The 22,500-nt window shown below is 45.7% G+C and overlaps 3 protein-coding genes across 3 annotated transcripts in view; 2 read left to right on the top strand and 1 right to left on the bottom strand.

Moving 5' to 3' along the window:
* Positions 1 to 281: 281 nt before the first annotated feature.
* On the top strand, positions 282 to 5,576 carry LOC121301425 (protein PERCC1-like). Its single transcript, XM_041230811.1, has one exon. It carries the CDS (start codon positions 2,944 to 2,946, stop codon positions 3,466 to 3,468), a length of 525 nt encoding a protein of 174 aa, XP_041086745.1. The 5' UTR covers positions 282 to 2,943; the 3' UTR covers positions 3,469 to 5,576.
* A 65-nt stretch (positions 5,577 to 5,641) lies between these two features.
* On the bottom strand, positions 5,642 to 19,026 carry LOC121301424 (H(+)/Cl(-) exchange transporter 7-like). Its single transcript, XM_041230810.1, has 25 exons — positions 18,775 to 19,026; positions 16,143 to 16,205; positions 15,862 to 15,927; positions 15,448 to 15,513; positions 14,981 to 15,113; positions 14,687 to 14,796; positions 14,330 to 14,410; positions 13,998 to 14,060; positions 13,781 to 13,864; positions 13,575 to 13,668; positions 13,351 to 13,415; positions 12,753 to 12,869; positions 11,907 to 11,961; positions 11,518 to 11,578; positions 11,093 to 11,231; positions 10,835 to 10,928; positions 9,984 to 10,153; positions 9,205 to 9,256; positions 8,754 to 8,881; positions 8,535 to 8,620; positions 8,174 to 8,306; positions 8,019 to 8,078; positions 7,645 to 7,821; positions 7,340 to 7,420; positions 5,642 to 6,848 (listed from the first exon to the last, which is right to left on the bottom strand). Exons 1-25 carry the CDS (start codon positions 18,883 to 18,885, stop codon positions 6,762 to 6,764), a joined length of 2,376 nt encoding a protein of 791 aa, XP_041086744.1. The 5' UTR covers positions 18,886 to 19,026; the 3' UTR covers positions 5,642 to 6,761.
* Positions 19,027 to 19,486: 460 nt separating this feature from the next.
* Positions 19,487 to 22,500, top strand: part of LOC121301219 (enoyl-CoA delta isomerase 1, mitochondrial-like) — a 7,936-nt gene continuing 4,922 nt past the window's right edge. The window contains exons 1-3 of the mRNA XM_041230362.1: positions 19,487 to 19,555; positions 22,075 to 22,201; positions 22,322 to 22,326. Of these exons, the coding sequence (XP_041086296.1) occupies positions 19,487 to 19,555; positions 22,075 to 22,201; positions 22,322 to 22,326 (201 nt within the window). The remainder of the gene's footprint in view (positions 19,556 to 22,074; positions 22,202 to 22,321; positions 22,327 to 22,500) is intronic.

Consider the following 22,500-nt stretch of genomic DNA (forward strand, 5'->3'; position numbering starts at 1 on the left):
ATTGCTGCCCGTCTGAAGTTCACCAAAGAGCACATAGATGATCCACAAGACTTCTGGAACAATGTTCTCTGGACAGACGAGTCAAAGGTAGAACTTTTTGGCCTCAATGAGAAACTTTATGTTTGGCGAAAAATAAACACTGCATTCGAACTGAAGAACCTCATCCCAACCGTTAAGCACGGTGGTGGGAGTGTGATGGTTTGGGGCTGCTTTGCTGCCTCAGGACCTGGACGGCTTGCCATCATTGACACAACCATGAATTCTGCATTGTATCAGAAGATTCTAGAGGAGAATGTCAGGCCATCCGTCTGTGAGCTGAAGCTGAACCGAAAGTGAGTCATGCAGCAAGGCAATGATCCTAAGGCTTAAATCCCATTATTCTGTGTATTCATGTAGCTTGCATAACAGCCCAGCCCAGAGCACTATGGAGTTACACAGCAGCTAAGTGAACGCAGGACCACTTCGTGCGACCGTGTCCGCCCCTGCCTAACGACGCGTGTAATTGATTGTACCTGCACTTGAGTGCTGCCATATTGCAGCTATTGGGTTTCATCTGCTCCAATCAACACTGCAGTGCTCGTCCCAGGTCTCAATGATATTTAGTGGCAAAAAGCCTTAAAATGGAAGGGGGGTAAAAAGCAAGCATGCAGAGGGGAGCAGGCAGAATGTGAGGCAGTGATAAGGCAGGGAGATGGGCGCAGGGTGCTTTTATTAGAATGAAGGGCTAGGAGCTGTTTCAGGGCAGCATACGGTAGAACGTATGCTCCATCTTACAGCGTTAGGTCATTAGTGGCTTTATTATTACAAGGTTGGCTAATAATCACCCATTAGACAGAAATTCATAGTGCCTTGTGCAAGTTCTTACATTCAGTCAGAATTACTTTCATAAACACATTTTTTGGTATGCAAGGTAAACAATAACACCGCCTAAATACGTTTCAAATATACGTCTGATAGCCCTAAAGTCCTGCAGCATTTCAAACACAGTACCTTTGCCCTGCCTGTAAAATCACATTGTGATTGAAGGAGCTGTCGGCTTGCTGTGGGTTGTAGGCTTCTGTAGCACGAGTCTGACAGGTTACACAAGTCTTCAGCTTCAATAAGCAGCAATGCAGCACACTTTGATCAGCAGTCACCCGTTCAGCTTCATTACAACTTTGTCAGCTAAGTGAATATAAATAGCACTGTGTACAGTATGCACAGATTACCACCCCTGTGTATATTTTACCCTAACCTGTAATCTTTATAAAAACAAAACAAACAAAAAAACACTTCTGCTTTTTTTGCCTACAAGCAGGTCTTTTTTATGGCTTTCATTAATTCAGCAAGTGGTGGAAAGATCTAATCATATACTCCTGTGTTCATTTTTGGCAAGAGACCCTCTTTAACAACTTGACTTCTGTAATAAGCATGCTGCGCTTTTAAAAAGGAACCTACTCCAGGAGTCAAAATGGCATGTAATTTAATTCGACTCCTATCTGGCCTTATCCTTGATCTGAACCCCGGATCGGAGGCAGAGTGATAAGGCATCGCCAGCAGGAGACCGGTTGGCATCTGGGCAGCAGGTTTAATAGCAGGGTTTACAGGAACAGCACCTGAAAATCCCTTGGCACTCGGGCCATTAAGGTGAAGTCTACCTTACGCCCCCTTCTTCCCTCTCTCCAGTGTTCCCTGGTTGCTAAAACAAACCAATGCTCTATTTGCCCAGTCTACTGTTACAATACTGCATTCAAATATTTGTCAGAGAGGCAGCCCCGCGCTCTGCTATAAATACACAGGTGAGAGGATCGACAAGCAGGCACAGAGACCAGCTCAGCTGTGCGACTGCTGTAAAACCAAGGTAAGGGGGCGGGGGGAGGCAGGGAGACGCACGCCTGCTCCGGACTCATTAATGCACAGTCCTTACAATAGCAGCACTGCAAACTCTTTGATGCATTTTTTATGGTTTTCTTTTCTAGAGCTGGGATTTATAAAGAACAGTAGCTACTGGGTGTACAAGCTTATTGAATTTAAAGCTGTGCTCTACAAAGTTTATGTCACCCAAACCTGGATTTCGATTTAATTACAAGTCTTCCTTCAACATCTTGCAGAAGTTTGCTGTGGTAAAAAGCACACAGGGGTGTAGTGAAGCATAGTAAAGCATTATAAAAGCATGGTAAAAACTGGAAGGGGTTGTAAAAGCATGGGGAAAACGTTAATTTACTGCAATTAACTTTGAGAAGGAATAATGTGATTCTTAAATAAAGCAGTAAAACAGCTAGTCACTGAATTCAAATTTAGAGGTCATCATTAAAAGCAAGCTGCTGTTCAGAATGAATTCGTGTTGGTTAGGAGTCTGGTAACAGTAAGCAGGCAGGTATTATGAATGGATCGCCGATATTTTTAATGCCTGTATAAAATTGATTTTGATTGCAAGGTAACGCTTAGATTTTACAAGAAAAAAAAAAAAAGACAAAAAGTTTTGGCAAGGGCCTTCATCAGTGGAATATTTGAAAAACAATTAAATATTGAGAGAAGTAAAGAGCTTTGCTCTCTGTAAGCAGCTGTCAATGCTTTATGCTTGGAGTTACACAGCACCAATATAATTTATGGTCCATACAGACTGGGTTTGCTTAATTCATTGTTCTGCTCCATGCATGTAAACTTCAAAGCTTTATCACTATCTAAGCATCACTATCAGAAGCAACTGCATTAAACGTGTGGGGGGGGGGGGGGGGGGGTGTCATTCACTAGCCTTTAGCACCTTTCCCCTGTGAAAGCTCGGGTTTGAATTCAGCTCAGGTCACTCTGGAAACCAGTTTGACACGTCTCCCAGTTGACATTACCATTCCACAAAACAACCAGCAAGAAATCCACTGAGACACATGTGCATAAACACGATAAAGATGTTTTGATTTCTCTTTTTCATTTTTCAATTTACAGAGGTTTTCGTTGTTAAAAGCAATGACAGCCGGGGTCATTCGAAACCTGACCGATTTCAGATTGGCCTTCCAGCACCCCTTCTACACCCTCACTGAGCAGCAGGAGGACTTGGAGGAGGAGGAGGAGGAGGGTGCAGGAGGCGCTGCGGCTCCCCAGCACAGCTCCCACGGCACCACGGAGAGGACAATCCAGCTGCTGCGCTTCGCAGACCTCATCAACTGTGACATCCAGAGGTACTTCGGCAAGAAGAGCAAGGAGGAGGACCCTGACGCCTGTGAGATCTACGAGGACAGGCTCTCCGCTGCGGGCCGGTCGGGGCGCGAGCGCTACTACGCAGACCTGATGAGGGTGGCTCAGAGCAGGGGCCGTGAGGAGGAGGCGAAGGAGCAACTTCCCCATGCCCTGACAGCCCTCTGCAGCCAGGACAACATCCAGCAGCTGGGGTCCCTGGCAGAACTCTTCAGCTTCGGGCTGCAGAGGTATGTGAAGCCGGGGGCCGCCGAGCACGTGCAAAGGCAGAAGGGGGAGCGCAGTATATGTGATTAACTTAATAATACATGTGTGATTTACAAATGCCTCCCTTGCAGGGTTATGTCCTACTGCTTGAGCATTGTTCTAGTACGTGTACCGCACAGCGTTTGTGTGTGTTTTAAGTGCCGAATGTATGTGAAAAGTATGCCTGGGAACATGACTGCAGCTCTGTTCTGCAGCAAAGTCCTGGAACACTGGCCCGTATGCATACGTATGAGAAAGTAAAGCAGAGACCAAAACGTCACCTCAAATCCTGGAAGAGGATGCGAGAAACAAGAACCAGATAAGACAGAGCGAGATGGGGAAGGTGAAGAGGTCGTCGATCCCCTCTTCTCTTCTGTAGTGAAAGACAACGGCACACCACCACAGTGTGCAGCAGCAGAGAGACCCTGCAGATCCCCTTCTAAGCAGAGCTGGGAAAGGTGATAATGATCAGGATTAGGAGAGCAGACACACTGTGTTTACTCCTGCGCCTGCAGTCAATGCAGCTCTGCAGGTACAAGGCTTGGCGCTGAAGCGCAGGAGAAGGGGAAGGAAATCGTATAGATATAGGATGCTATTTTGAAGGGAAAATAAGGGAATAAAAAATAGCAAGAATTTGCTCCTTCCTGCAGCAATGTTTCTGATTCTTGCAGTCTCCTCTTTGCACTGGCAAGACAGAGCCAGCACTGCTGTTACACTAGCAGTGAGGCACTCGAAGCCCTTGCCTCTGTACATTTTAGCCAAGTCATTTTAAGAAACCAGATACAATAAAACCGAAAGACAACAGCGAAGAGCCGAGCGCACTGAAGCCGACAAGAGAAGACTTCTCAATGAAACAGGATCACTGACTGATAAAATATTGAATGCATGTACTTAAATACTGAATAAATAACCCCACACTGGACACACCCTGCTGTCTTAATCTTATTTGAATCTGCCAAACCAGCTTGGATGGTTTGTCAATTTCCAAAGGCTTTTTCTGCAAACATACATATTACATATATTGAACATGGAAAACAAAAGCCAATTCTCTGAGCAGAATAAACTGATTGTAAATATACAGCAATAGACAGGCAGCTTGGTTTGAGGAAGGTGTCGTTCACGTACTCTCTCGTTAGCTTTATTTCCGTAGGTGATTTTCATGTGTTTGTATACAAGAGGCTTAATCAGTCCCTACACAAACACCCTTATTTGGACTGACTCATGCATCAACCTTTTAACCAAATTAAAAAGCTCTTTGTAAAAATAATAGCAAACAAACAGGGTGCTTTTCTGTCAGTTTGATCCCCACAAAAAATAAAATTCACAATTTTGTAACAAAAGTGAATTTGATGACAAGCTTCGTTTGTGGTTCAGTGCAACACTCAAACCTGACGACTCCGAGGAGACTGAAGACTCGCTTCTGACAACATCTTCCAATCATAAACTGAAAATCTGCAAAAACCAACTAAACAGCGGCACTGTGGAAACACAGACCTTTATACAGCAAAGGTATGGAAACCAAACGTGTAACTCTGTCTGTAAAAATCAGCAGAGACGGTCCTATTGCAAATGTAAAAGTTGCTGCCCAAACGTTACAGGCATTGTCTCAGTACCACTGCAGAGTTACACCCAAAGCCCTGCGGTGTGCGCAGGGCTGGGCTCTTCTCAAAGGGTCAGCTGGGACTGTGGCTCGTTTCTGTAAGTGGCTGCCTCCGGTCCGGTGCGTATGCACCAGGAGATGATGACATGTCACTGTGTTGCAATTGCAGGAGTCGTACTGACACTTCCAGCCTGACCTTTAAAGAAGACGTCAGATAAGACCTCATCCTGTCACTCTCCCTCTCCGTGCCCGTCACTAATGATCGTGTTTATCATGCTTGCTAAAAGCCAGGGACACTCAGTAGCTCAGCAACCTTGGTAAACGCATCTGAAATGCTTGTAAAAACACATTCCTCTCCGCGTACAGCTGTGAGATTAAAGGGCCATCATTCCTATTCACAGAACAGCCACGGATGCATTTCAGGACTATCAGATTCAAATGCCTGCGCTTCTCCAGTAATACTCTGTCCTGAGAGTGAAGAGCAAACCACCGCAGATTTCTCAGCCTGGAAACAGTAGCGTGGTCTGGGCTCTTATAACATCTCTAAACAGCTAATGCATATTTTATTTATGTTCTAAGCATTTTCAGTGTAATAGCTCTAGTTAAATCCAACAGGCACGTTTATTTCTAATAATCAGTAGCTTTATTGGTGCACATAATCAAGGTATAAAATCCAGTAAAAAACATATATTATAATAATAATAATAATAGTAATAATAATAATAATAATAATAATGACACACAGCAATCTGCAAGAGCACAGACCTGGGAGTAAACTGACACAGAAAGATGCGAAGTTCAATACAACCTAAACGTAATCTCATTACCACATGAACTATTATTAACAAGGTGCTATATGCAATTCCATTATTATATTAATATCACTTTGGTGTCCACGGTCCGCTAAAACACTGTAACGCCACAAAAATACAATGCAATACAATGCAACATACAGCATGGCACGCAAACTGAAGGGCGTGCACATGACGCACACATATCCAACCTCACTCTCAAGTGAGCTGTTATGGCAACTGGAGTGTTGGGGACCTGTTCCCAGCTCTGCACTCGGACCACACAAGAGGATAACTGAAACGAACAGGCCACAGGCTTTTAGAAGAAGGGCAGTGTTGGACAATCTGCAGTGCAACCTTTATCAACGCTTTACTTATGAGCAGTGTTTTCCAGCTTGTTGTAATTTGACTCCTGGTAAGTCCAGGTTCTGTTTAAATTCGTTCAGTAGGAATTAACCCAGTGCCTTTTCAGACTACCAGATCAGAAAGGCAAGGACCTTGATCAATACACAGCATTACATATATATATATATATATATATATATATATATATATATATATATATATATATTCAAAAAGTTTATTAAAATCACAATTAATAAACCTAGCTCCTTGTGCAAAATACAACAGAAAAACAGCTTTAGCGACATTATAAAAAAGGGAAAACTCAAAAGTTCTAATATTATTTTTAAAAGTAAAAACACATGTTTTTAAGGATGACGGTTTTAGGCACTTGTAAGGCATTACAACGTTTCCTAACTGGAAGAACCCCCCCAGCCCTACAGCTCCATGTGAGTGCTGAAGCCAGTCTCTTTGCAGCCGGGCAGTCTCTCTCTCTCTCTCTCTCAGTCTCAGTCTCTCTCAGTCTCTCGGTCTCAGTTTCTCTCTCAGTCTCTCTCTCAGTCTCAGTCTCTCTCTCTCTCTCCCTGTATGCCGACAGCACGCCCCGGGCCTCACGTCTGTGAGATCTGCATCTCCTCCAGACCATGTTTGCCCAGGTGATACCTGGCCAGGTCTTTCCTCGTCACAAGCCCCACGACCTGCAGGTGAGAAGAGAAACGGCTGCTTCATGGTGCAATTGACAGGACAGCCTCGCTGTCCCCTTGCAGTCACAAAGGCAGCTTCTCATGAATCAAGTACACAAATTCAAAGGGCTGTGTCATTGTTATTCCATCACAAAGCTATAAATGTTATATATACCGACGGCAGATTTTTGGCATTTTAAGCAACGATAACATTCAATGACTATGTGCTTTTCGCTATATAATGCAATGTAAACAAACAAAACAAAAAACAGAATGATTTTATCTGCAGTCGTCTAGATTTTTCACAGCTTGGAACTGTGCTGGACATTCATTTTCATCTGGTTTTGGACAAGCCTTAGATTCATTAAATCTTGAAAATCCAGACACACACAGACAGATAGAAACCCACACACAGACAGACAGACATGGAGAGATGCAGGCAGTGACAGCGACTTGCACCCCCACCCCCACAGACAGCTTGCCAGCCTCTTCACTGCTCTACTCACCCTGTTTTCCTCATCCACCACTACGAGGTGCCTCAACCCCAGAGCTCGGAAGAGTTTGAACACACGAGGCAGGGAGGTCTCCTGCAGCGACAGGGAAAGGGGAGCGTTCACTCTCACAAGCAAGAAAGACATTGTCTGCACGTCTGTAAAAGCTTCTTGGATGCAGGGACATCTTGATACCTGCATACAACACATTATCACGAGTCCCTTCTGCTTCAGATTGATTTAATCTCCCATGACATGACGCTGTCTGCAGTGCCCATGCACGCTGGTATAATGAATACACTGGAGCTGCAGTGCTGTACCTGGGGCACAGTGTAGGGCGTGGGGTTCATGAACTCGCTCAGGTCCATCATGCACTCGCGCTCATCCTGGGACACGTGGATGGACTGGATCGGGGGGAAGCGAGGGTAGGCGTCCCGGAAATCCTTCATCTGCAGCTTCCTCTGAATGAGGCTGGAGTGGGCCCTCTCCACAAACACCTGGGAGGAGAGAGAGGCGGCGTCACAAAACAGCAAGCCCCGCCACCCAAAAAGCAAACCTACATATAGCCCACCAACAGATGCAGAATACACCGTGCGTATTCAAATAATGCATGCAGCTATTACTGTGCATGCAGCTGACAGGCACTGTGTAAGAGATTCCGCTCTCATCATACAAAACTTATTGATTTTGTTACCTTGTGCTTCAGAAGAACAATCAGTTGTGACCGCAAAATTAAACCACAGAGTCTTCCAGGCTGAAATATATTTAAAAAAAAGAAACGATGATGAGACATTCATCTCAAACGGCTGTCGGACCTGCATGCAGCTGAGTGTGTCCTGGTAAACCCACCTCGGCGCTGGCACTGAACTCGCTCACCACCGGGAAGCCGTTGTTGTTCATTGCTGCGTTACTGAGAACATCCACGATGTTGCCCACTTTCTCTAACCTGCTGAAACACGTCACTGGAGAGCTCATCACCTCCCTGCAAACACGAAACAAGCAACGGAAACAAAGCTTAGGAAAAACACAACCCCAACACTGGAGCACCGCAGGCAGGGTGCTGCTGAACTGAACCACAGATTGAATGGCTCTGGGAGAGCCACAGAGTCAGTGTGGACCTGCACACGGATCTGGGGAAGAGCGCTGCACACTGCTCCGAGTGGGAAAGGGTTTTGGATGCCGGCTGCTGCTGCTTTCCTGTGGTTCTTACCGGGCAGTGAGAGCGTGGGAGGTGGCTGGGGCTTCCCAATGCAGGAATGGGACACTCTGCAGCTTAATGTGGATGTCATACAAGCCCTGGAACACACAGAGAGACACACAGCATGTTAAGCCAAGGGGAGCACAGCACAGAGAATGGGACTCCAGGCTCCTGCAGATGGTACCCAGGCAGTAACGGCCTCTCATCAGGGCTCCACTGCTCAGCTCTCACCTCCACAAAGTAATCGCCGACTATTTTCGCGGTCATCAACACCAGCATGATGGGAAGGCCGTAGGTGACATTTCCCGTCGCTTCCACCATGATGACAGTCAGACTGAGAGTCATTCGAACGATCCCACCTGCAGAGAAAACCAGACAGACGAATCAAGCACCGCGTCAACCAGAGATCCCTTTCAATATGACCACTTAATATGTCACGTGTACATTTTCTTATGTTGTCAGTCAAAAGCGTAGAGTACAAATCAAAGGAGCTTCTGATGAGGTTGTATAATGTGATGCAATCCAGTCCTCTGTGCAAGGATCATCCTTCAGTTTGCTGTGCCTGTGCTACAACAGGACTGCTGCTTACAGTAAACACATGGTCCCTCATGCATGTGTGTGCCAGTGTGTGTTTGTATGCATGAATGCATGAATGAATATGTGAAGTAAAGAGATGACCCACCAAGCTGAGCTGCAGCTCCAATCAATGCGTACTTCCCAGGATCAGCCCAAATCTGAGACACGCCGAGAAATCAAAGAGGGAAACAAATGAGAGAAAGACAACAGCTATCAAATATTTTTAAAAATGCATGTTTTTTTTTTTCCTTCAGCACTCTTTTGGGATACTTTATGTGCAGAAATATTAAGAACCACAAAATTATTCAGCTTTTTTTCAAAGCCACTTTTAGTTTAGCACTATCGCGTGTTCAGTAGTTCAGGATGAAACGCCCCCGCACGTAAACAGCAGACTGAAGACGAAATCTTGAAATATTCCACTTCAATCATACTGCTGTTAAACAAACAAACTGGTAATAAAAAACATTTGCAAGACTGCCAACGGCTTCGGTTTGCAGGTGTTTTACCACAGCAAACAGCAACTAGCTAAGGTGATGTAGTACATATTTAATAGACACTATAAAAAAGAATAGCAGTACTGTGAAGTGAAGCTGAGTGACACTAGTTAAGAAAATAAACCTAGACTGTTCAAAGTTTCCTTTCTTTTGTACTCTGTATTGTTTGCGCTGTACATACCTGCACCACGCTTGCTTGGCAACAAGAATAAAGACTTTTCAAAACACAAAATACATCTTGACAGCTTATTTTCCATGTAATCTGTGTTGTGAGAGCTCAGGAAAAGATCCACATAAGTACCAAGAGAGAAAAAAAAAAAAAAAAAAACAAAAAAAAAAAAACAAAACACACACACAACCCTGCCCTGCCTCTGCCACTCTCCACACTCACAGATCCGTCTGACATTTTGGCCAGGAAGATCCCGAAGAGCCTGCCCCAGGCTGCTCCGGTCAGGAGAGAGGGGATGAACAATCCTGCAGACACGGTCAGTCCATAGGTCCAGAAGGCCAGTAGGAAATAGCTGAGTGTGAAGAGGCCCAGGGTCTGGGGGTCGTAGGAGCCTGGAACACACAATCACACCTTTAATCAGGATACGCTTCAGCTTTGTGAGAAAAAAGGCAACAAATGTTCAGAGATTACATTGATTACAACATGGATCTGGATGCAAAGTAGGACCTTAGAATGATTATATACACACATGGAAATAATCTTAGAGACCCTTGTACTTTACTGCTTCGAACGAAAGAGTCCCCTGTTCATCCTAAAGGCAGGGTTACCAATGGGGGATTCACAGAAATAAGTTCAGACACCCTCTATATTACCATTGTACTCCATGAGAGCAGTCTAATCAAGACCTTGCAGCTCTGTTCTTTCCTTTCCTCCTGTGTTGGGAATGTTAGATTCTAAGGTGATGTTTTCTTTCCCTTTTATTTGTTTATTTTGCTCAGCTTTGTACAAAATGAGGAAGCATCTGAAGTGACAGACGCAGCCATCTCGACATCCCGCCCTGCGCCTGGCTGCTGACTGAGACGCCCAGGGAGCGAGGTCAGAGAGGAGGCCCCAGCTGGGACGCTCTTGCCTGCAGACCTGCTAAAGTCATCATGCTGCTCAGGACTCTTTCCTGTAAAACCCTCAACGGGGTCATTCTACCCACGAGTTCCTTTACTTACCCGGATGCATTACAGAATGATTGTCACCGTTTGCTTATTGAGTTGAATGCAACACCGTCTTAACTGACTGACCTGGAGGGTCATGAAGCAGGCTTCGCACGCTCTTCTCTGGTGTGTTGAAGAAAGCTGTGGCCATCGAGTTGTACTCCCCGTCCGAGCAGAACAGCTGAAGAACGAGATGTATGAGGACTTGCAAAAGAAACGTTTACCAGGATTTAACAGTAACATTTTCCCTGTGGTGCAAACTGCACACTAGAGCGAAGGCTTTGTAATGGCGTTCCACCGCTGAGGATACCGCTTGAAGGTAGCAGGATGCAGAAGAGAGCTCACCTGCAAGGGATACTCTGCCTGGTCCTCCCCCAGAGGCTGGCAGTCATTGGAGAAGTAAATCATGGCAAAGGAAACGGTGGCTGTCACAGCTGCTACCAGCACAGCCTCCATCACCTGCTGGCAGGGCCGGTGAATATACCTGGGAAGGGACATAGACACAAGGGTGACCAGGACAGCTGGAGCCGCTTCTACACCAAACCATGCTTATAAACAGCTAGCTGTGGATACGAGAGAGCGCCGGAACTCAGCAGTCCAGTAGTAAGCCTGCCAGATATTCTTTTACTGTTTTTTAATACTTCCCACAGAGAGACAAATGTCATTAGAGACACACATACACAGGATTAGACACACACAGGCTGCGCTCTATTGGATTAGAGACTTTCTATTCACTTATCCACGTTACCTTTTCTATTTCTGCAGCTCACCTGATTCTGAAGATGGTCAGCCAGTAGTTGAAGGTGTTAAAGATTGCTCCGAGAATGCCACCTGGAGAACAAAGCAAGAGACAGCGTTCAGCAAACAAACGAGTCGTATACACTGAAGGACTGAGTAACATAACAGCACAGTCCTTCTGACTAAAACACCAGCTTTTTTGTTATAATTGGCACTCAGTGATGCATGCCAGAGATAGAAATAAACAGATGAAAACAAGACTCCCACTGCATAGCAGTTTGATCCATTCCTGGTTTTACTACAAGTTTCATAAGACACACCTGCGCTTGTTACCTACACAATGTGGCTAATCAAGCTTGTATTAAAAACTGGAAGGGGAGAAACCTAAAGATTTCAAAACAATAAAAACAAAACCACTTACCCATCACCCCCATCAATATGAAGACAGGAATTTCGTATATGTTGTACACCATGGCCTGCAAATGTAACAGACACTCAGCATACAATCTACACAATACTCTGTGTGTTACAAAAGATAAAGAAAGGTGCGCATTGTAAACTGTGGGAAATGCATGGGAAAAGAAATGGACAAAAACTGCAATAAAAACCCAGCTGTGCAAATCAACGCAGAGCTAAGACAGATCTACTGGAAATCTGAGTTAGAGAATAACCCCGCACAGAGCAAGGGTCCCTAGAAGCCAAAAAAGCTACAGAGTTACAACAATAAGCACTTGTGGCAGACCAGTCAGTCTGATGCTGCTCTGGGGCAGCTTCAGATCCTGGAAAGCACACTTTAGGAAACCCTTTCTTTATTGGTTTACAATATATTTATTGTTAAGGGCTATTCAGACATGTGCATGCAAGTGTTGTAAATCCACACAGTCAGTGAAAATGACACCCCCCTCTACTCTGATCTAGGGATATAATATTTTATAAAACAATGAAACGCTGTCAAAAACACGCCACCAGGAGAGCAGCTCAGACTCCGAGAGGCCCTGCACTGCTGCGGAGCACTCTGACAACACACAGCTGTCCGGGGAAGAGGAACTAGAGAACACACATTTCAACAGTCCCACCGACAGAAAACAGAAGCCTCTTTATCTTTTGAAAAAAAAAAGATAACTTACAGTCAGCGCACACAGGTACAACTGAACAAGGTTTTCCTGGTGTGTGTCAATTTTAAGGCTTCAATCAAAACTCAAGCCTTGATTACTCCGGTGCAAAGCTATGCCTTCCAGACCACGTTAACACAGGCTCGCTTGCTCACCTCGTTCTCGAAACTCCCGAAGTTGATGAGACCCGGGTTCGACAGGTCTCCCACCTTGCCATGGTAGATACCCAAGAAGAAGTTCAGGGTGAACGTGGACACCATGGACGCAAAGAACTGAACAGAAAGGAGAGTTTGCATTAGCCCTCTGGAACTCAGAGTGACGCGCTGCTCCGTGCAGAACCTGTGCGCGTTTCTTCACCTCGGAGTTCTGGTGCTGATCACCGGGGAGCTGATCACCCAACGCAGTGCCTCATTCCTGGACACCCCTGGGTCTGTGGACATGGTTCAATGTGAGGGAATGTGATGCTGGCTACGGACACAGTGTCGGCAAAAGTTTCAATCCTGCAACCCTGAGCGGAACACCCCGTCTCTCTCTTAAACCACGCTGTAAATCATCATGAACAGCGCTGCCATTTTGGGATGTGTGCTAATACCACTGGAGAATGACACTGTCTAAGCCAGGCCTCCAGAACCCCTGGACCACTTTACACCCTTACTATTTTAAATAAAATAAAAAAAAACATATCAAAAGGTTCTGGGATTGAAGTCGGTACAGAGCGAGAGCACTGAACTGGGCTCTTTAACGGTTACTTACAATTCTCCACGTCAACATCTGGTTCCAGAATGAAGCCCCTTCCTCCAAACTGAACAGCACCCCACCTAAAAAGCCCCAAAACAAACCCGTTAGACGCAATCTGATCGTATCCTGCTGGCGAATCCACACTCAACGTGCCGTGCACAGCATCTTCCATAGCGTTGCGGACAGACACTCGCCCGCTCCTGTGCCGCTATGATGCGGAGATGGATTCTGGCTCTTACCGACTGGGGCACCGAATGCAGCTGACACTCCGGCAGCTGCTCCTGCCGACACAAAATCTCTCTTCTCTGTGTCCCTGCGGAAGTACTCGAAGATCTGAAACACAGAGCACAGCAGGGCAGTCAGGCTAGAGAAGAGGCACGTTGACCTATACAGTAACAGAGTGTTCTATATAAACATACACAAACACACACAGATATTTACAAACCTTAAAATCTCTCTTTAAAGACGTGGATCTGCCCTGGGAAATGCCAGCAGCTATAACAGCTCCGGAGTGGATCATCGGCCCTTCCTACAACACACAAACCGCAGGCATTTTTAAAGATAAAGCTAGAAGGCACAAAGGCAGAAGCCTCCTGGACTTTACCCTGGAGTTTATCCACCAGGATCTATCTTAGTTTTGTAGCTGACAGTAAGGTGTTCACCTTTCCCACTGCAAGACCTCCAGCTACAGAGCAGATCACTCCAAACACTTTGATAACGAGAGTCTGGAAAACAAAACAAAATTATGACAACAGTTAAGTCTTACAATATCTAGGATTCTTCGAGCTCACTGCTGTGGCATTTTGAAACATGACATTTACGCTACAGCCGTCACTCAGCAAGGCACTTACTTATCACTTACTTTTTAGATGAAGATAAAGATCTAGTGTCAAGATTAGCGTGATGAATGCAGCACACAAGCCACTGTCATTGCTCTGAAGCCTCATGGTCTGCAACTTACGAGTCAACTCATGTAGCCTTAGTTAGGACTCACCTTCAGCCGAACCACATGGGGAATCTTCACTCCATTGAGATAGCACTTTATCTGGGGGATGCCACTTCCAGCAGCTGCAGGCTATGAAAGGAAGTTATGGGTTTAGCAAAGAACAGCTTGGGGGGGGGTGGGGGGTACATGCCAACTGCTCGCAGATAGCAACATGCGGAGCTTCAGATACCAACACTACTCAAGCTTGTATTAAAAACCTGGCAAGTGTGAAACTGCATAGTCCTATTGCCATCCCTGGCATACTATACCTATTGGTGGTTTTCAAGAAGCTCAAGAACAGTGAAGATACTGCTAGATGACGGGTATGTACAGAGAGCCACGTAAACACAGAAAGCTCAGCCTTACCTCAAAGAAGGCAACCATGACAGAGCCGACCATGACGATGGCTGCGTTGACAGCAGCCCACAGTATGAGCGATATGGAGAGACCGCCAGCTACAGTGAATGTATCGATATCTTGGTGGGGTTTGTTAAAGGAACACTGCATTCATTCAGTGAGGTTCTGTACCAGAGAACACACAGCATGTAAAGCAATGGTTTTTGTAAAAATAGATACAACAAAGAGAAACACACACACATGTTGTGACTTCTCCATGAAAAAGACACTGCAGAAGGTTGCCCAGGAGGTCTCAAAGGATACTGTGTTTGACTACATTGTATTTGACCCCAGCCAGCTTCTCCACCGCGATGTCGATGAAGCAGGCGACGAGGCCAGTGAGGATGCCAATGAGAGCACACACCACCCAACGGCTGATCTCCAGCATGCGAAACTCCTGCACAAAACAAAACCCCTTAGAATGAGCACTGACTAGAGAGAAAGACGGGCCTCTCTGTTTTATTAGGATGGGCTTTTTCAAACCGATACAGTATTTATTTCTTTTATTTTTAATGGTCATGTTAAAGGTCTGGGTTTTCAATTCACCAGGAATGACATAAAAAATAAAGACAAATGCGTCAATGCTGCCGTTTAAGAACTACCCCACAATCCCTCTAGCAGGTGGCGCTGTGACCTTCGGAGGACTGTAGCGCCCTCTGTGTGAACACGCAGTGCATAGAAGGACATTACTCGAACATGCAGACAGTGTAATACCACTCCGATTCCCTCACCAGGGAGCTCATCCGCCTCTCCTCCTCCAGAAACAGATGGTTCTCACTGTTGTCATAATCCAGGCTCTGAAACACAGTCATCCATTTGTTTACTTTCAACAGGTCTGAAGAGCCACAGATTGAAATATCACTGCACTTAACTACAGAGGGGATGGAAATAATAAACTGCATAGCAGTTTGATCCATTTCTGGTTTTACTAGGAGATTAAGACACACCTGAGCTTGTTACCAATACTCTGAGGCTAATCAGGCTCATTGTAAAACCTGGACTGGGGGAAACCGCTCTGCAACAGGAGTCTTACTTCCAACCCAGCCGGCATTATCATTAGAGGGTAGCTAGCTGTAGACGCAAATGAGGTAACTACAAAAACAAACAAAAAGAAAAGATTCCACAGTATTTATTTGATTTTTTACCTCATATTTTGAGGAAAGGAGTTTTTCATTGTGTGGGATTTCTTTCAGAGGACTTGTTTCTGCGTCCTGCATAAAATAGAAAAACACACATAAACATGAGACATCAAAAACCTTGATATTTATCCGGGAATGCATCAGTGTAGAGAGGAAACAAGAGACAACAACCGAAACAGTAAAACACCAACACATACGAGCATGTCTGTACCCCACACAGCAACAAGTATTTCAGACTGGATCCCAGGAATCCTGTGAGGTTCCATTGGGATTTACCACAGACTTACCCCACTGCTCTGGTCATCCAGATCCACGGAACTCAGCCTCCTCAAAATACTGGAATTCGAAAACTGACAAGAAACACAGCACACAAATAAATACATGAATCAATAAATCCATACATACGTTCAACTAAAACAGAAATTAAGCAACGATAAAATTATACAAAAAACCTGCAGTTTTTTTTTTTTTTTTTTTTTTAATACTATTTGTATCTATGTTAAAGTTGAAAACTAAAAGTACTACAATTACCCGCCTACATCTGTGGTATGGCACCAGCAACAACAAAAAAAGAAGAAAAAAAAAGGGCAGGGCTCTTATTTTTAAATATCATCTTAAATCATTTTTCGTCGCCAGTTCATCGAGCCTCCACACAGGACACATGCTGTTACAATGGAGTGTGGTTCGCTTTCAAGGGAGAACACCCCCCTGTCCAAGACAAAGCAAGTGTTCTAGTGCTTTTGCATGCGTGTTAAAAACTCTGGTTTATAATCTGGATTTCGGCAGAACCATTCTGCACACTCTCCACGGTCAGTGACCCGTGTTATATGCCAATGGCATGACAAGACAGCCGTTAAACATGCTGTATTCTGCTGTGCAAAGCTGTCTCAGTTTCAAAGATAAGACCCTTGAACAGGGCAAACACAGTCCTCCTATATGGATCATTGCCGAATTAGAACACTTGAACGGAACAAAAAGAACTCGGCACTACACTGTACACTCCCTATGGAACCGCGGCGCATAACACACTTCATGAAGCACTCTCTGCTGATGACACACTTGTCACTTGGTTAAATATCAGCCACTGCTGAGTCAGTTCCTGCACTGAGCACACAGGCAGTACACCACAAACCCAATCAGTTAAAACAGTAGCACTGTTCTTAGACAGGAGCTGGTGGAGATATGATCTGATCTACACCCTGCACGATCTCTCCCCTTTAAGGACAGCTTTCTGCTAAAACTCCTTAAAGTGCCTAGAACTGCTCCAGGACTTTCAAGCCACTGCGCCTTCTGACAAATTGGAAAACTCTGTCTTGGAGCCCTGTGGCTGCTGCAGGAGATGGATATACTGCGATAGTACAGATCGCTGGCACACTGTGGGCTGCAGCTCCTAGTCTACGGGAATCCAGGAGCACATTTAAAAACACCAAGCTACAGACGAGACACAGAGACTCCCTGCTTGTCCTACCGTGGAAATGGGAAAGCGTGCAGCATCTTTACCCCCGTCACTAACACAATCAACAGCAACATCCCCTGTACAATCAAATTGCACAACTAAAATGAACAAGCTGATTTAATTCTGAAGCCTCAGAATTCAGTTACACCACTAATACTGTACATGTAGCACAACCACCAGTGCTTCTCAGTGCTGAGACAATAAAATATCCTATCCAAGTTAACTTCCTCAATCACTGCAGTAATGTTTACACAAAGGCTATTGAAGAACCTGTGAATCAGAATGCGGAAGACGCTACATACAGGGGGTCCGTTCCAGGTCCTGTGTGTTAGTCTGGAGCTCACCCTGCTGCACTGTAACTGAAAACTTATCAAAACACATATTTTTAAAGCCAGAAGTTTCCCAAAGGCACATGTTCTTGATTAAAATGGTTTTAAAGTCTCAAGGCGTGGTTTCCAGACTCCCTACAGTTGCTGTAGCACACGGGGGTGGAAGGAGCCCCTACTCTTCTTGCCTAATCTCTTTCGGGAACAGGCAGGCTGGCAAAGCAGAAGTTCCAGTCAAAGGCTTCCTCTTTGTGGAGTGCAAGCACATCAGCAGGGCTCTGCTGTGACTGGAATCTGCACTGTATGAGGCGGGTCTTCAAGGAAACCTGCGGAGCAGCTGTGGGATGAACTGGGGTGTGGGGTGTGGGGGGGTCGTCAGCACCGGTAGCACAATTGCAACTGGCAGAGGTGTGGGTATAATGTAGTCAAAGTGACCCAAAAAAGTGAACCTATGTACAGAACGTGTTTCCCCGACCACACAGCTTTCTGTATTAAAATTAAATTCAAATACTTACGAGTGGGTGGCTGACACCAGGACACAGCTTAACACGAAACAGTCACTTCAACTAAAGGGTCGTGTCGTTAGTTTAGCTTGGAAATGCTTGTGGACGCAGTTAGCGATCTGTATATTATTATAAATGAATACGCTACAACACAATAATAATAATAATAATAATATAATAATAATAATAATAGCACCAGCGCAATAACTGCACAACGAATGTGCAAAAAGCTCTTCTTGTTTCTCAAACTACGACCGGACTTCTGTTTTCGCTATACTTGCGACAAACGCCTGTGCTATGGGATGCCATGTTGTCACGAGTGATGTACAGCTGTGATAATATCTGCTGGGCTAGAGAAAGCAGGCAGCCCCCCCCTCTCTCTGTGCTGAACCCGGTCCAGGAACCCGGTCCATCACCCCGGTCCATCACCCCGGTCCAGGAACCCGGTCCATCACCCCGGTCCATCACCCCGGTCCAGGAACCCGGTCCATCACCCCGGTCCAGGAACCCGGTCCATCACCCCGGTCCATCACCCCGGTCCACGAACCCGGTCCATCACCCCGGTCCAGGAACCCGGTCCATCACCCCGGTCCATCACCCCGGTCCCCTCCGCGACCCCTCCTCCTATCTATACCTGTCTGGAGTACCCCGCAGTGTCTTTGCCAGCTCCGTTTAGGAGCGGAGTGCTCTCTCCGGTTCCCTCGTCCCGGCTGGACCACGACACTTTCTTGGTGACGTTAGCCATGCTGTCGAGGAGCAGAGATCCGGTTCGGCTCTGTTTTTTGGGCGACGGTTTCAGGCGCTCCCCATTAACAGCGACCACCCCTGTACGCGTTCAGGAGACAGACTCCCACGGCAAAGGGAACCCCCTAACCCGTGTGAAGCAAAAGCTGACTACGCAAAAGCGCCGCGACCAAAGTGCTCGGAGCAAGCGCATGCTGGGAAATGTAGTTCGACTTGCTGCATATTCCAAAACCAGCGCCCATCGCGGTGTAATAATAATAATAATAATAATAATAATATGAAATGACTGATAGCCTGTGCAGTAGAAGCAGTTTGTAATTTTTTTGCAAGTACGGTTTGACACCATTACACAATATTTTTAAAAAGCGTCATCATTAGAATACAGAACTCACTTGCTCCATACCTGGTTTTTATTATGCTTAATAAGAAACACCTGAGCTTTGCACCTGTGCACTAGGGCTAATCAAGCTCGAAGTAAAGTCTGGCATGGCTGAAACTGCTCTGCAATAGGAGATTTCTATCCCTGGTAGCTCTAGCACTGCCGTGTCGACCTGCTTCTGTATCTCCTTGGCGCTCTGGTCTGGCTGCAGTGACTTATCCTGATGGTCTCAGAGTTCACAAGCGAGGAAAGAGCAGAGACCAGCAGAAGGTTGCAGCATGCCCTGGCTTGGGTCAGTAGCAGTACAATAGCACTTGGCTCTTTCCTCTCATTCCTGAGCTCCACTGATCTTCCTAATCTAATCTCATTGCCCCCACAGGGGTCCACCTTGCATAGGGCTGCACAGTGTAGAATGCAACCTGAGCTGATACAGGTTTGCAGCTCAGCTGGTCCAGACGCTCCCAGTGCAATCCTGAATCAAGACGTGACTAATCGATTGGGGTTGTCAATTGCAGAAGGAAACCCTTCAGTGCTGAACCGCATTGATTTCATCTGACGAGACAAAGTCACTTTGCTATCAAGGCCTGTACTGTAGGTCCAAATATAAAAGTTTTGGCTCCATCGAGTGCACAGAGTTTCTGTCAGTAAGCTAGGTGTCATTGACCTGGAAAGCGAGGGACATGTTAATAAAACATCAGGGCTTGATTGAAAGCAGGGTCCGCTTCTCTGATGCTGAGACACCAGGACATGGGCAGGCACGGCTAAATTATATTGCCCAGATTCTGGAATTAAAAGTTGTGTGATAGTTTATGTATTACAGACACCAACAGAGACAAGGCAAGGCAATAAAAGTGTTTGAGCAGCTGCTTCCTCTGTGTCACTTGGGCAGGTGACACTTCAAGGGCATTTGTAGAGTGACATCATGTTTCAGCTCTGGGAAACTGGGATTAAGGGTTGCGGTAGACTGCGGAGCGTCGGTGTCACTCAGATCGAGAGAGGAAGATCAGTCTAGACTGTGAAGGGATCAGTCTGGCCTTGGGGCAGCCCTGCACCACACTGTCCCTTGCTGGGAGGATGTTGCCTCTAATGCAGGCCTGGTGTGTTCTTGTAACCCTGTTCAAAGAAGCCTGCCAGTGTGAGGTGTATATGTGGTCGCTCTGATTAATAGATCTGCCCGTGACCCCATCTCAAAAGGGGTCTGCATTCCTCCCAGGGTGCAGAACGGAAGCAAGGAGGCTGAGCTTCAGTTAGACGAGTTCTGCAGACGCCACTGGAGCAGGAGGGCTCTCTCTCTCTCTCTCTCTCTCTCTCTCTCTCTCTCTCTCTCTCTCTCTCTCTCTCTCTCTCTCTCTCTCTCTCTCCACCTTCCTTCACATGCTCACAGGGAGGCTGTTGCTGTGTGTGCACTGCCAGGAGCACAGTGTGGAAACAGAGGTATGCTTTGTATAACTACTGGACCTCATGTCCATTGCATTTCATCTGTTTCTACCATCCAGGTGTTTAATGAATTAGGAAGCTGGCTCAGTCTCCACACACAGCCCTTTCAATGCATCTCAGTCAAAATTAGAGTAGATTATATCAAATCCAATGCCCCTGTATTACACTGTACACAGCTCCCCTTTACGAAGCCCCCGGGGGGGTTATGGTAGGGTCACCCTGAGAGGCAGTGGGAGGGTCACACTGTCTCTCACTGATCCATCCTGGTGACAGGTGTCAGAGAAGCATGCTGAAAGGCTTGCATCGTGACCCCCTATCAAGGCGGCAGCTCCTGAATGCACAACACCTGGAGGGGTGTCACACCGATACAGAGGAGACACAATTCAGTGTTAGCATCGGAACACGATTCTTTTTCATTCTTTGTAAATTGACGATTTTCTTAATCGGTTGTAATCTTGCTGGCAATCGTTGCTGTATATTTGAACGCTTGTTTGTTGCAGTAAGTAATGCTCCCAAATTCTCTACACAGAATGAAGCTGGCAGCCTCTTAAAAGAGAACAAATATCTGTAAATGTTTCCAAAACTAGAAATTCAGGATGTGAGATTAACATCCCGCGCATGGAACAAATGCTCCTCTTGTTAGCATTGCATGGAACAGTTTATTTTAACAAGCCACTGGTTCAAAACTTTGCGTTAGTGACTGCACTGAAGCAAGAAGTAAAACAAGAACACGCTTCAATGGAATGGAAGAGTTCTACCGCCCTCTGGCGCACAAATCGGAACACTGCGGGTGAATTTGAAGAACAGATTTAAATGTGTAATATTTCCGGTAGAGGGCAATATGCAGCACGCATTGAGCTTTTCTTCTCCAGTCCTTTCTTTAGTCGGTTTCCTGCATGGCAAGCTTACTGAAGCATTCAGCGAAGCGCGCCCTCTCAGGTATGTGCAGCATAAACAAAAGCTGATTTAAGATTAAAAGTAAACTTTAAAAGCAACGACTGCGTTTCATAATAACGCGCTTCATTGATTGGTCACCGGTTTTCTTTCCCACGCCTGTTGTCAGACGAACGAGGCGATAGTGTTTAGAAATTAGGACAAAGGTCAACACTGGACAACATATTAACTGTTCGTTTGATTGGTTGCATGCAAGCAAGCTATTTTATAGGACTACGTACACGTTATATTACACGTTTAAATAAATAAATACAGTATATTTATATATCAGAAATGGTAATATTTTGTAGAACTGCATTAGTTTATTGTGATATTGCTAGTTTTGTTTCATTTCTTTGCAGTAGTAAATGTGCTCTACAAAAATGTATAGCTGACGTTTTAAAGGGCTAATCCAGTTATGATCAAGACACAGAGATCTAGAGGCTGTCTCGTCTGGGTGTGCACAGCAGGCTTGGGGGTCTCCAGTGTCTGCAGCCTTGTCTCCTCCCACACCAGAGGAGCGCCTCCACCGGCAGCAAGATCCTGGTAGAGATGGACGACAGCACAGGTAGGTACCCAGCACCTGAGAACAGAGGGGGCGGCCTGTCTGTCTGATGGGCGGTAGCAAAGGTACATACCAGCTGCACGACCCCTGCACCCGAGAACTGTCTGTCTGGTTGATCCTGAGAGAAGGTGAGCTTGTTTGTAGTAAGCTGCTATATCTTAAGGACCTTCCAGCCTCTATAATAGTTTGCATTGAGATTTTGCTACAGGGATCTCGGTGTGCATGCCACTGTGTAAACCGGCTTTGAGACAGCAATGTTTGGTCTGTTATATTCTAGATCAGCTCAGTTTAATCTAGATCTA

Source organism: Polyodon spathula, chromosome 27, assembly GCF_017654505.1.
Source record: "Polyodon spathula isolate WHYD16114869_AA chromosome 27, ASM1765450v1, whole genome shotgun sequence".
Classification (NCBI taxonomy): domain Eukaryota; kingdom Metazoa; phylum Chordata; class Actinopteri; order Acipenseriformes; family Polyodontidae; genus Polyodon; species Polyodon spathula.

What these genes read in the sequence shown, in the direction of transcription:
- LOC121301425 (XM_041230811.1), top strand. Translation starts at nt 2,944, where the DNA reads ATGACAGCCGGGGTCATTCGAAACCTGACCGATTTCAGATTGGCCTTC.
- LOC121301424 (XM_041230810.1), bottom strand. Translation starts at nt 18,885, where the DNA reads ATGGCTAACGTCACCAAGAAAGTGTCGTGGTCCAGCCGGGACGAGGGA. An exon ending in AGAGGCGGATGAGCTCCCTG is followed by an intron (nt 15,114 to 15,447) that starts GTGAGGGAATCG and finishes TGTTTTGTGCAG; the next exon opens with GAGTTTCGCATGCTGGAGAT. An exon ending in TCATGGTTGCCTTCTTTGAG is followed by an intron (nt 14,411 to 14,686) that starts GTAAGGCTGAGC and finishes TTCCTTTCATAG; the next exon opens with CCTGCAGCTGCTGGAAGTGG.